General features: G+C 39.2%; 1 protein-coding gene across 1 annotated transcript in view; it reads right to left on the bottom strand.

Moving 5' to 3' along the window:
* The window catches only part of LOC135478056 (uncharacterized), a 34,674-nt gene extending 22,553 nt beyond the window's left edge, over window positions 1-12,121 (bottom strand). The window contains exon 1 of the mRNA XM_064758322.1: window positions 11,535-12,121. Coding sequence (XP_064614392.1) covers window positions 11,535-11,613 — 79 coding nt within the window. The 5' untranslated portion in view covers window positions 11,614-12,121. The remainder of the gene's footprint in view (window positions 1-11,534) is intronic.
* Window positions 12,122-13,701: the final 1,580 nt, after the last annotated feature.

Here is a 13,701-nt window from a genome sequence, read left to right as displayed (position 1 = left end):
TATACCTTATAAGTAAACTGTATCTCAACTGCTTCGACGTTTAAAATGCTATGAGAATCAGTTTGGCTGTAGACCTTGTGCATTCTCAACGCGTATATACCATAAGCATATTGCTGACTCAGACATACGTTCACTGATCCAACTATTGCAAAATTCTCTACCGGAACTATGAAATTAATACAAGCAATGACAAAGAACAGGGTAACACCGGGTTTGTAGAAATGTGCGGTCTGGTGTCAGTCACACAAAACACTTCCGTCTACCCAGATACCCGTATAGAGTTTAGCAAACAAATGTGAAAAAATATACTGAATGGGTAGATCAGACTGTCCTTGAAATCACACACTGCTGCCAGATGTACATAATAGGCTGGTGTATGATGACAGCTGGTAACTAGTTATTGGTCAGGCACATTACCCAAGGCATCCGGCATGCACTGATACGTTACCCTAATTTTACGACCCTTTCTCAGGTTTTCGTTGTATGGATAAGGTTAACAGGAGTAACATGTACATAACGCCCAGAATAACTAAAAAAGCTGGTTATAACGTAGATATATTTTTAAAGGAATCTTGAGTTATTACAAGCAGTTACTGAACAAAACCAAACATTTGTGACTATTACAGCATAAATGAAATTATGACCTATAGTTATCTTGGACGATTTAATTTTAAAACCTATTTACAGAAAGTATAAACATGAGACTATTCCGTTTGTGTGTCCGTGTATACAACTACAGACATCTGGTTCGCCCAGAGTTGAATGATATCGCATATATTAATAGTGACGCCTTCGACTAGTAAATGAATGCTACGCTATACGTAAAAGGATTCTGGGTCGTCGGTTTGGAAAAAAAATCCAAGAAGGTATTCCTAAACCAGACACTCTCTAATATCAATGGCTAAAGGGACAATCATCGTACCTTGACATTTGATACCATCTGGGTATGGCATATACAAGACAAAAACCAGTGGCAATGTGAGTGAAACAACATCAGTATTGAAAGTGGTGTTGTGCGGGCTCACCCTTAAAAGAAAAGACAACACCGGGCCAAATTCAGAAATTCATTGGTAAAGCGCCCAACATGAAACATAAGAAGAATAGCTTTTTATTTTTGTGATATTGCACATCCCACAAATCGCATTTCAAAGAAAGCTAAATCACGCACAATAACAAAATCGAAAGCTCCGCCAGGCTATCAACTTGAGCTGAAGAAGGACGATTTATTTCTATAATCCGAAGACGTTGTCCGTAACATCACCCGATCCCTGTTTTTACCACATTTGCATGGGGCACTGGTGACGCGATATTGAGTTTCTGGTTGCTCTAATATTGCGCGTCCAGTTGCCTCCGTGGATTCCTGATTAAAACTTGATTTATAGAGTTACCAAACACTTCAGGAAAAAATGACTGGCCACTTAGGTCTACCTTCCTAAATAACTCAGGTTGTATTATTTTTTGTGTTTTTTTTTTAACAAACGAATAGTGACTGCTGCCCATTATACCATATTCAGAAAAATTTCTTTAAAGTTTATCTTTCGTCTTTCCCACTTTGAGCGTGCAACTTAGGTGTATTTCGAAACTTTGTCTCCGATGACATATCTGACATGACCCGTACTTGTAATTAACCGCAAACATGTAAACCATCATTATGTGATTATAAATATATATGCCAATGCATAAAAATGGGTTGTAAGTGGCACACACGATGTAATTCTCGATATAATAGCAGTAAAAATAACCTACACTACACCGGCCAATTTGTCACAAATCGGCCTTTTCGAGATAATAAAGCAAATGTGAACGCTTGCTTAATACGTGAATGGTTGATACAAACCATCGTGAATGTTTCAAATCCACATTCATGATGGACGGCGTTGGAAAAAAAAATCTCGCCTGGATTCTTGTGGAAGACTGCTGCTTCCTGTACGTCAGAAAGGATCTCAGCGATTTGGCTTGGTTGTCCGCCATGGTAGGGGACATTGCTGTGTCACCAACAACTCATCTCCAGGGATTATGGCCACCCTAAACTTCTAACCAACATTTATCATGCATTTTCATTCCAATCGGCTCTTGTTTAATTATTTAGAAAGCTTCTGATATATTATTGATTTTTTGCTTAGAAGGTTTGTTGGGGTTTTTTGCAGCTTTGAAGAAAGAACCTTTTGAGAATTGCATAATGGCAAATTTTACAGATTCACCTCTAAACGTATTACAAGCAGATATTATACGAAGACAAACTCAATTGTGAGCCGGGCGTCGAGAGTAAGCTGGCAATGCACAAGGGTTAATTCTTTAAGTTAGACAGATACAGCGTCTTCTCGCCAAAGGGGTCTTATGTTAACGCGGAAATTTAAAATTCAAATCATACAAGAAGCTTCTAAAGGTTTCGTTTATCACAAAAGATTATCTCGTCTTGTTCATAATTTAGTACGTGACAATTCATTTAGTCTGATATTCCCACTGTCAGATCAACCCAAATATATAGCAGTGTAGGTGTAACGTAAACAGACAGCCATAAATTCAAATCTCTCCGAGTTTCCCCTCTAGCGGTCCAACGCATTCGGCTGTACTTTTTATTTCCATAACAGTGACCAGGTCTAATGACGTGGGTGGACTGATATGAATTCATATGTATGATGGCGTCATCTGATCGGGCTAATGTATTGTTTATCGTATCGCTATATATCAGATATTCGTAAAGGACAACTGTCATATTTATTGAAAATATTAAGTGTGATCTTTTACAATGTCATCAAAGGCCAAATTTTCCTGTTGGCAAAGTATACGAAGAGCTCAATGACTGAGAGAGACAACGATTTCACATGAAAGTTCCCACGCCCACTGGGATTGGGGGTTCGGAGGTTGGAGGTTATGATGGTTAGACCGAAATGTGACGAGCTGAGTACATTTACCTCCGAGCCCTGCACGGTTTTATCAACTCCTACTTCTGACGAACGTCACATATATGTAAGTGAAGCAAAATGAATCAAATAAATAAATAAATCACGAAAGCGTACATGGAAAGTGTATTGTCGTCATTGCAACAATACACTTCAGGCCAACTTTAATTATGAATCATCATGCACTGTTGGACTGAATTCATGAAAATCATCAGTTTGATCACTAATTCCTCCGGATGGTCGTTGGTTTTCCCCGGGCTCTGCACGGTTTCCTCACAGCATAATACTGGTCGCAGTAGTATAAGTGAAATATTCTTGAGTACTGCGCTAAGAAATAAATAAATAAATAAATAAATAAATAAACAAACAAAGTCCTAAATAGCGTTAGCATATTTGCGGGTGTCACCTGTGTTGCCGATATAAACATTCATGCAAGAGGCATTTAGCGTGAAATGTTTGCTCCTGTGCATCTTTTTTATGGTCTGCGTGTTCCGAAAGTTAACAATGTGCGGTACGTTTCCAGACTGCATACAACTATTGCCGATTACGGTACGTTTCCAGACTACACAGAACTATATATAGATGCATATAGATGTGGAAGATGTCCAATAATATAGAGCTCACTGGTAGGTTTTGTTAGCGCTCACTCTTCAGGTGACTGAATACGCGAGGAGGGGAAGGGAAGTGACAAATGTCTATGTGGAGAGGGGAGTGGGGATAGGTTTGATGTGGTAAAAGCTCATTAGTAAAATTAAATCGATGTTAATATTTTATCAAAGGAAGCCGCCTCTCTAAGTGCCCTGTTGGGCAAAGCTTTCATTTAGGGCAGGATAAGCTTTTTATTGGGCTGCACATTTTTTCTCTGGGGAAAAAAGAACGATTAATTTTTGCTTGAAGTCGTCTGTCAAACGTGTCGAAACAGTTTTATATTATACTGATCCGCGCGAGGGCACGACTCTTCACACGTCACGTGATGGTTGATCTGGATTAAGTCGCATTATGTGGAGTAGCCTGGATTATCGTATCGATGGTGCATTACCCTGTATCGCTCAGTACGGCCGTATTGTACTCAAAGTCACCAAGAACACCAGTGCACAATACACTAATGTCACTTATGTCAGTGATAAATACCCAAGATTCCAAATACAGCCCGACGGGCTGTGGCTGAATGAAGTGTTCGCTGGGTATCGGTTTAGAGAGATTTGTTTGCATCAGGTATTTATAACAGGTCCTCAAAAAGAATGGTAATCTACGCGATGTCACACGTTTACAAAGAATAAGTTGCCTTTGTTCAGAAACTTAAATTTATCACCGGTTGCATTAACTGCAAAAGAGCAAAATAAATACCTTTGCGACGGGCAAGAACAGATATGACAGATTTACATATTCACATTTCAATACACGTGTAAGGTGCCTCGTTCAAGAAAGGGAATGCTTTGTGCTCAAGGAAATCTTTTAACAGACTTAAGATTTATAGGTGAGAATACTAACCATTCTCGCCTGTTTCTGACGACACAAACCATTCTCGATATAAGGTGATAATATTGAAAACTGGCGCCTGAAAATGTTGCAATTTCGCACCAAAGACATCAAGCTTTAGGATAACAGATATAAATGAGACAACGCCAGTGACGTCAAGTGAATGAAAAAGTAGACCAGATCAACATGGCCCGGGATCACGAAGCGATCTTAGACAAGTCCAAATTTCATTTCACTCGGTATGTTCCTTTTCGTTATTTACCTGGCATATGTTTTTAATAAGTTACCCAGAATTTACGCTGTCAAGTAATAGTATGACACTGTTCTCTAAGAAACAACAATTTAAAAGTGATTTGAAATTATGATTTAAGTTTAGGATCGTTTCGTGATCCCGAGGCCAGGTATACAAACCATATAAGTAAAAAAGCGGGAACCCAAGTTTTATCAAAATAAGTTTATACGTCCTCAACAAACACAATCGGTTTTACTTAACGGTTGAGAAATCATCCATTTTTCGATTACTCAGCGCTATAGAACAAGCATCTAATTAGGCCTCGTACAAGTGAATCTACTCGTCAAAACAATAACTCGTATACCAATCGCCAAGACCAATTTCCAAAACAACCTTGAACTACAAACCACCACAGAGACTGTAAAAGGTCTGGACAGGGAGTTGCGCTCGGCAGTTTTCAGCGATGTTGGACAAGGGCACGGAATGTTGTAAAGACGCGTTCATTTCAGATAAAAAGACAACAAATAATATAACCTTGGTTATTTCAGAAGAGAGATGGATACTGACCTAAACGGACACAGTAATTTCGTTCCAACGTTCTTGGTCATTCTATAAATGAACTTTTAATCTGCAATTTTTAGTAGACCATGTGATCCGTCAGGTTAGGGCGACCGAAAGCACGATGCCTCGTAACTCGTATCCAACGTTTACATTTCTAAAAGGCAAAACTGTGTCCGAGTTACGTCACCGAAAACAAGTGCGTTCTCGGGTTACAGAAATAAGTCGCGCCTGGTTGGCTAAAATAGATAACACAGCGGCTCTTTCGATTTTCTCAAAGTGCGCGATTTTGCTTGCATTGAACTACGATATTTTGGTTATACAATATCACGAAAATAAATGCTTATGCTTTTCAAGCTTCCTATGCGCCACCTGATCTACTCTTGTCTTATGTTTTAATCAGTATCAAATTCGTGTACCATACTGGTTTATGAGTTGTTTGTTAATAAAAAGTATATATCTTTCCAGTGCTTTGATTGCAGCTGTTGGTACAATGTATGTATATCCAACGTGGCGATTTCATTCAACACGATGCATATAAAACTACCAGCCCCGCGAGTTTAACACAGTTAAAGGCTGGATACTCTGTGTCCTGACTACAATTGTTCCGATCATATCTCCACTTCTCCACACGTCATAACCCACCGCGGACATACTTAATGTGCACGAAATGACCAAGTAAATTCTTCAATCACAACAAAGTGAATTCCATCCCATGCGTGCAGTGAAATCTGAGCACGGCACCGATCATAAATAAATAAATAAATCATAATTAGCTGCTTACAACATGAAACTCATGAACGGTGTAGCTGCAGCAGGGGTTCCTGAGAAAACCTGACCTAATCAAGGGGTAATACTGACGGATGAAGCCAGAGGTAGCCAGAGAGAGGCGTGAACCCATCACATCAGCACAAGCACAGAGAAACCAATATAATGCCAGTTACATTAACATGCGTCCTACTTAATTTTGTCAGATTTAATCCGCCAGCAGTGATAAGGGTATCAAAACTCATTGCGAATGGTCCAGCTTAATACAGGGCAAACAAACGAAAAAAGGCGAATTTTAGCTGGAGAAAAAAATATTTTGAAATATTTACATGTATCTAAGGGAGTTGTCTGACAAGCTCACATTGTGTACGGATTTGACGGATTGTATATCCTGTGTACGATTAAAGTATATATCGCCCACCCACCGCCTAAGTATACCCACGGAGAGAAAAATTAGTTTCAGTGAAACTAACATTAAAATATTTTTAAAATGAATTCAGCGAACTTGGATTTAATGTAATGAAATAAAGCTTATTGCCCTTATTTAAAAACATTTCCCTCCAATTATGGCGATTAGGTTCTTGTGTGGAGACACAACGGCCCTTAAACCCTTCCATCTGATACCCAGGCACAAGTTTTCCCACAGTTATGCACAATGAATGATTTATGGAAGAAGTTTTCCCATAGTTATGCACAATGAATGATTTATGGAAGAAGTTTTCACACAGTTATTCAGAATGACAACTTTTGGAAAACGTTTTTACAGAGTTATGTACACTGAACGACTTACGGAAAAAGTTTTCACACGGTCTTAGAGAATTGATAGCTTATAGAACAAGTCATGGTATACCGTCATGTGGAACGAAAGATTTATGGAAAAGTTTTCATGGCGTAATGCAAAATAAATTTTTTACATAATCAGGTAAACTGAAATATTCTTTGAGCAAGTCTTATAGATTTAATATATAATCTAATAGAACAAGTTTTCACACAGTGTGTAGAACAGTTGACTAACAGAACAAGTTTTCACACAGTGTGTAGAACATTTGACTAACAGAACAAATTCCTATGTTGTCATGTAGAGTAAACGACTAATGGAACAAGTTGTCATGCAGCCATGCAGTCATGCAGATCGAGTGAATGGCTTATGGGCCAAGTTTTCACACCTGCAGACATGTAGAACAAGTGAGTACAGCTACACACTGGATCGGACATATTTTATCTACACCACGAGCTCGGTATTGCAGAGCTTCAGTCTGTCCCCATCCCCCCCCCCCCTCCCCCCTCCACCCCCGACTCCACCAAGCGGATAACTTGGTCTACTGATGGATATGTTAACCCGCACACACTTTTTGTTGTATGTTATTTAATATTTCAGAAGACTTTGCTCTCATTTCCTCCATCATTGATTATACTGCCTGGTCAGAATCATCCATATGACTTGACGTAGGCCTATTACAAGCAAATGAATTCATGCACGATCCTACCCCGGCTGTGATGAAATCCTCACCTGATATGAGCCAAATATAACCAAAATACTAATTTGTTGAAAGGCTTAAAAATGCAGGTGACCTCTATAAGAAAAGATCTATCATTAGAGAAGCATTTTTATACAGTTATTTTTATTCAGGCTAGAAAAGCTTATTGCCAAATGTACCAGTAATGTTTCAATAATGTTGCCTAATATCTTAAATGGGGATACATGTTTGTAAAACAAGATAATCATCAGATGTAGTATTTCAGAAAGAACGTTAAACTTTACCGTTATTAGAGAAGAATATCAATTTATCATAAAATAAACTGGTATCAGTAGTTAACCTTGATAGAACCTTGATAACCTTGATATATATATATATATATATATATATATATATATATATAGGTTACACACACATACACGTATATGTTACCCACACATACACGTATAGGTTACCCACACATACACGTATAGGTTACCCATACATATACGTACAGGTTACCCATACATACACGTACAGGTTACCCATACATACACGTATAGGTTACCCACTTATACACGTATAAGTTACCCACAAATCCACGTATAGGTTACCCACACATACACGTATACACATACACGAAAACCCTCATATACCGTCCACGTTTTGTAATGGAGAAAGCGACTAATGGATATGTCAACGGATCTAGTAAATTTTTAATAATTAGGACTACATGAATATTGATCTGGTGGATGACATTAGGTTTATGGCTGTCTGGTCGCGCTGTCAGTGAATGATTGCCGCACGCGTCGTGTGATATCAATCATAGAATGCTAGGCACAAACCAACGGCTTTCTACGCAGAAACCTGCAAAAATAGCAAATACCACAAACTAACATATCTATATACATATGTAAATATATAAGATCGAGAAATGGACGGAAAAATTCTCGAATCATTGTCCTTCCCGTGATACCAAGAGTTGCATTTACCAAATGAAAGTTAAAAAATGACGGATGGCAACCAAATCTTTGTTTATTAGTTTGTGTAAACAAGTATGGCCAAGAAAATGCGCATGGAAAAAGAACAGCGATTACTATACGCTCTATAAATGGAGCATTGCCACGACCATATGTCCCTGCTAAGTTTCTAGAAATGCAGGTGTTAAGCCATATTTAATCATTCGGCATGACTTTACAACATTTTAGAGTTCCTTTAAGTATTCTATATCGATATGCATACAGTAACACTTCCAACACACAGTTCTTGTCAACGTGAAATGTGTGTTCCCTGCTCAATTGAATCATTTCGTCTTTGTGATTGATGTTTGGTGCTGCTCTCAGTACTACTGGTCTTCCATAACTGTGATCACAGAACAAAAGTTTATGAGGGAGTCGATCCGGCCCTGGAAGGAACTACCACAGTTTGTCAACTTCTCAGCAAACTCATTTCTTTGATACGATATGAACTAGTGGTCTTATCTGACAGTCTAATTGTTGAGCATCGAGAGAGAACGTCGCCAATGTGACTATCTCGCAAATTCCTGACCTATTTTACTCATATGTTTTTTTTTCTAATTTATTTGTGGTTTAGCACCGGTATATATGCCATGTACTAGAAAAGGTTTGAGCGATGGCGGGCAAGTTTTATCCGTCGTATTAGCGTGGAATTTGCCCTGATTACGCGCTAACCCGTAGTCACAATGTCCCAGCTCCATGGATTCGGCCTCCATTGCCTGGGAATGACCGTGAATCCATTGCGGTTACTGCCAGTGTAGACCAACGTGACAATGTCCAGCTCATGCGCGGTTGTGGTCAGGAACTGTACATGTAGATTTCAGTCTCTCATGCATGGTATATTATAACATGTGCTGTTGCCCGACTTTCGTTTAAGCAGAATGGCATAGAAAACACTAAAGCGAAGTATAAAAACCTTATCAGACGACAGAGCATTCACTGTCCAGGAAAATAATTAGATGGGTAATTTCCCCAACCGTGTGAAATGATTTTGAAAGATCTCATTCTACGGTCGTCTATAGTGACCCAATCGGTATCAGTGACTACGGTCGTCTACAGAGACCCAGGCGTACCTACATTTGGCGAATGACGTATAGATCTATATGAATTTACATTCGCCGAACGACATATAGATCTATATGTATTTACTGTATGGAATTTGCCCTGATTACGCGCTAACCCGTAGACACAGTCTCAGCTCCATGGATTCGGCCTCCATTGCCCTGCCTCCATCGTTTTCTTTGCCTTGAATGAATGCTAAACTCCACTTCGTGAATATTACAGAGGCAATGATTGGCTGAAACAGCCACATATTGGCCATTGTAGGGATCGAATTTGTAATGACAATGATAAATAGAACATAATACTCATACGAGTATTGCTTTCATGCATAGACGCGGGTGAAGTTTTCTTTTTACGTTTTTGAAATTTAACTGTTTCAACACGTACGTATGTATAGCATAGTGGAAAAGTGCCTCACTTATTAAGGTATTTATGTAACCTAATCTGAACTGAGTCCATAGAAGAATTCGAACACGGGGGTCACCAAGTTCAAAAATCACGTGATCTTGACGTGCCAAAACGCTTCATCCGCGTGGTAATTACATATGTCGTAACTTTAGATGATTTGTACATTAACTTTGAATTAACAATTTGTTGACTTGAGTGCAAAAGCATCGAAACAAATGTTACAAAATCATCACGATCCCACAACTTTTCTTGTCAACAAATATGTCCAAACAAGGGGTTTATACAAAGGCACTATTTGTCACCGTTGTATCAAGTGATATCAAGTGGCGTCTCTCGTGATATCAAGTCATCAAGAAGCATGCCCACATTGAAAAATTTGTCATCAGGTAATTTCTCAATGCCAATTTTGCTTTAAGGCGCCAGATACCCGCTATTATAAATTTTAAGATTCTTTTTCTAAAGTTTGACGGATCTGGTGTTTTTGAAAGCGCATATTTATTTATCATACAAAATGCTTTTGCGGTCCAGTAATGCCGTGTGCCCATCTGATTTATTTATTTATTTGCCTGGTGTTTTACGCCGTACTCAAGGATATGTGACATACGACAGCGACCAAAGCTATGGTGGGAGGAAACCGGCCAAAGCCCTCGGAAAACCCGCGACCATCCGCAGGTTGGGCCATCTGGTGAAATATAGGCCTACCCGATGATGAGAAATGAAAAAAAGGAAAAACAGAATATCATCGACGAGCTGTCAGAATGATTTACAACTTTCTTGTAAGATTTCTCTGAGAAAATACCAGATAATGCTCGAGAAACAAAATGCTCATTGCCTTTAGATACTCAGAATTATACGGGTTTTCATATGATTTAAATTAAATCAGGAAACCGTTAAGTGTTGTTACTTCTCAGCAAGATCCCATTCGGCCGGCAATTAACGGGTTTGGACTTTGGAACTGCCGTTATGATGTTGTTCAGAATGAATTATACAGTTTCTCAACTCCACCTGAGACCTCTAACTCTGTGCGTATATCTGTTTACTGTCACCACTGAGGTGAATGATCAGTCTTTTGTGAGTGGCGATTCGGAAAGGGCTGAACACCGAGCTATCTCAAGCTATCTTGGGGCACGTATTTTTCTATAGCTGAGTCAACAGTAGACATACAAACAGCTACCTATGATATGCGGAAAGAAAACACCTGACACTGAGCAAAAACTAGAGTCGCATTTCCCGTGGAAAAGTGGCTCAAGTTCACACAGGTATAGAAAGTAGGGAGTGGTATAAATATATGGGTATATAATACTTGGCAAGATAAGGGCCGAAAGCATGGGGCCGCGTCGTGAAATGTAGCTTACACCGGAGTTTGTTTAATAATTTAAACAAACAATTTCGCAACGTTTTAAATAAAAAAATCATTGATGGAAACGCACAAAGTAAAATACTATAAAATTAAATAAAAGGTGAGAATATAGTACGTAAACGAAATAACGATGAACGAATGGTTTGGAAAAAATTATAATGTTTTGTTTGAAAAGCTCTGGAAGCAGAATTAATTTGAAGTATAGTTTAATTTAGACACCTGACTGAGTGAACACACAGATATCATAAAATGATAAAATGCTTGCAGGAATGTGTCAAGCGGTCAACTCACCTGGTCTACATTGGACGAGGCACACAGACAAAGTCAATACAAGCAGAAGCATTGAACATTTCCTAATGGCCACCATCATGTCTGGATAGAATTGTCTTCTCCACAAAGACAGATTGATTCCGTCCTGTCCGTGTTAAAAGTTAGGACCGCGGTGGACAGTTGTCACGTGAGTATACGTTCCTGGCTTTCCCCCCTAGCTGCTTAGGACAGGGTGAAGACCTTAGCGTAGAGGTAATAGGTGGGCTCCTGGGAAAGTGACGCGCCTCTGTTGACAACGGACCACACCGCGGCTGTCCCCAAACTAACACCCTGGTCTGTGGCGGCGATCGATACTACAAGCGAAGGGACTGTCCCAAATCAGCGCGGTGCACGGGGAGATAGTATCAGTGGTGAGGTGCTGTCAAGAGTGAGCGCTCTCCGGGGTGGCGTGGCTGTATATATAGGCTATAGCCGGACCCCCCTCTCTATGGCCTGTCTTTATACATACACACGCCAGGCTATTGTGGATCTCTCCTAGGTGGCAAATGATCAACGTTGGGGCAGGAGACAGCTGAATGACCGCGGATTCCGATCACAATAGCAGATCCTCCAACCTTGCCAGGCAAATACCTTAAAACACCTCCTTAACAACCGGGTGAGTCGGACACACATATATAAAATAAAAATCCGACATGTTTAAACGACCTATAACCTCAGAGACCTCGTGTCACATCTTGAAAATAGGTCGTTTCACGAGAATACGCGAGATTAATAACCTATCCCTGTCCCACGAACAGACAGACAGTGTCACGGTAACTATCCGTGAGACAATATATAATGAATGATTATGTGGTAAATTTTAAAAGTACTAGGAAAAAGACATATTTTTGTATCCACAATACCACGAAGAAAATATATTTAAAATATTTCCTAACCAAAGTGAAAAATACAGAATAAACCTTTTATTAAAGTATTACTGATTTGCGGTATAGTTATAACTCGGTTCCTGGTAGAGCTTTTACCTAATCATTGTCCAGCATAATGGACACGTAATAAATCCATTATTCAAAAAGGCAGTTTGCTATAAACCCCTAAGAGATATTCCATTCCGGATGTATCCATTCCCACCAAAACGGTACCTTCTTTGCTTGGAGTTATAAAGAAGATAAAGAAGAGAGCCTGCGTAATAAATGTATATTAGTGTCTGGAACATTTAGTTTGCTTCTACAATACGGATTAAACAAAAAAAACAAAAACAAGTAGGTTTGATCTGAGAACGTTGCACCCTAAGAAATAATATGAAACCAAACAGCATTCTTATATGGCCATATTTTAACTGTGTCAAGCCACACCGATAGCCAGAAGGCCATGTGAACAGTGTAAAAGTGGCAGAACGAAATTCACGTAGGAGACAAAACACTATCCCACAGGCAGAAAATCCTGTTCATTGCAACATGGCACAATTGTTTGCATTATTTATTTGTTATATATGTATATTTGACATGGATATGATTCTGTTGGGATAGAAGGTTAATCTCCCTTTGTAGGGCTTCTAGGGCATTTAGTGGATCAACACAACAGCTTGAACCAGTCCTGGGGTTTCGACGAGATCTATCCGGCACCAAAGTCAGAAACAGAGCCATGCTGCTACGACCCACTGGAGTTATAGCTGCGTATACCCTGAATAAACATTGTGATCATGAAAAATCTACACCCCAAAAATTAGCCAACAATACTATATTTATACTATGTATACCTATCATCTCTTCATATCAAATATTTAAATTGTTGAAGATCAAAAAGTGACAGGCGACTTGTATATGTACATAACTGTGTACTGATCCACTTGTTTATTTGTTATTGGCGTCTTTACTTGGTACTCAAGAACAATTTACGTATATGACTCCAGCCAGGTAGCGTTTTCTGCGGAGAAAACCGAAGAACTCCATGATGTAAAGCCGCAACATGTATGTAGCTGGTACTGAAGGAAGTCTGAGGACGCTCAATTGTCTTTTCGTGCTATTTTAGATTTGGTACGGACATGGGAAGACTTTCGATTCTATTTGCTTGACGTTAAATGGTATACTCAAAAATTTAGTTCAGCAGTATATGTTGTCGTGGAAATTACATGGAGGGAAAATGTTATTTCAAAATTTTGTAGACCTGGAGCATCGGTAGCCTAATTTAT

This window comes from Liolophura sinensis, chromosome 11, assembly GCF_032854445.1.
Source record: "Liolophura sinensis isolate JHLJ2023 chromosome 11, CUHK_Ljap_v2, whole genome shotgun sequence".
Classification (NCBI taxonomy): Eukaryota; Metazoa; Mollusca; class Polyplacophora; order Chitonida; family Chitonidae; genus Liolophura; species Liolophura sinensis.
The sequence above is the reverse complement of the archived record's forward strand: the minus strand, read 5'-3'. Positions and strand labels throughout refer to the sequence as shown.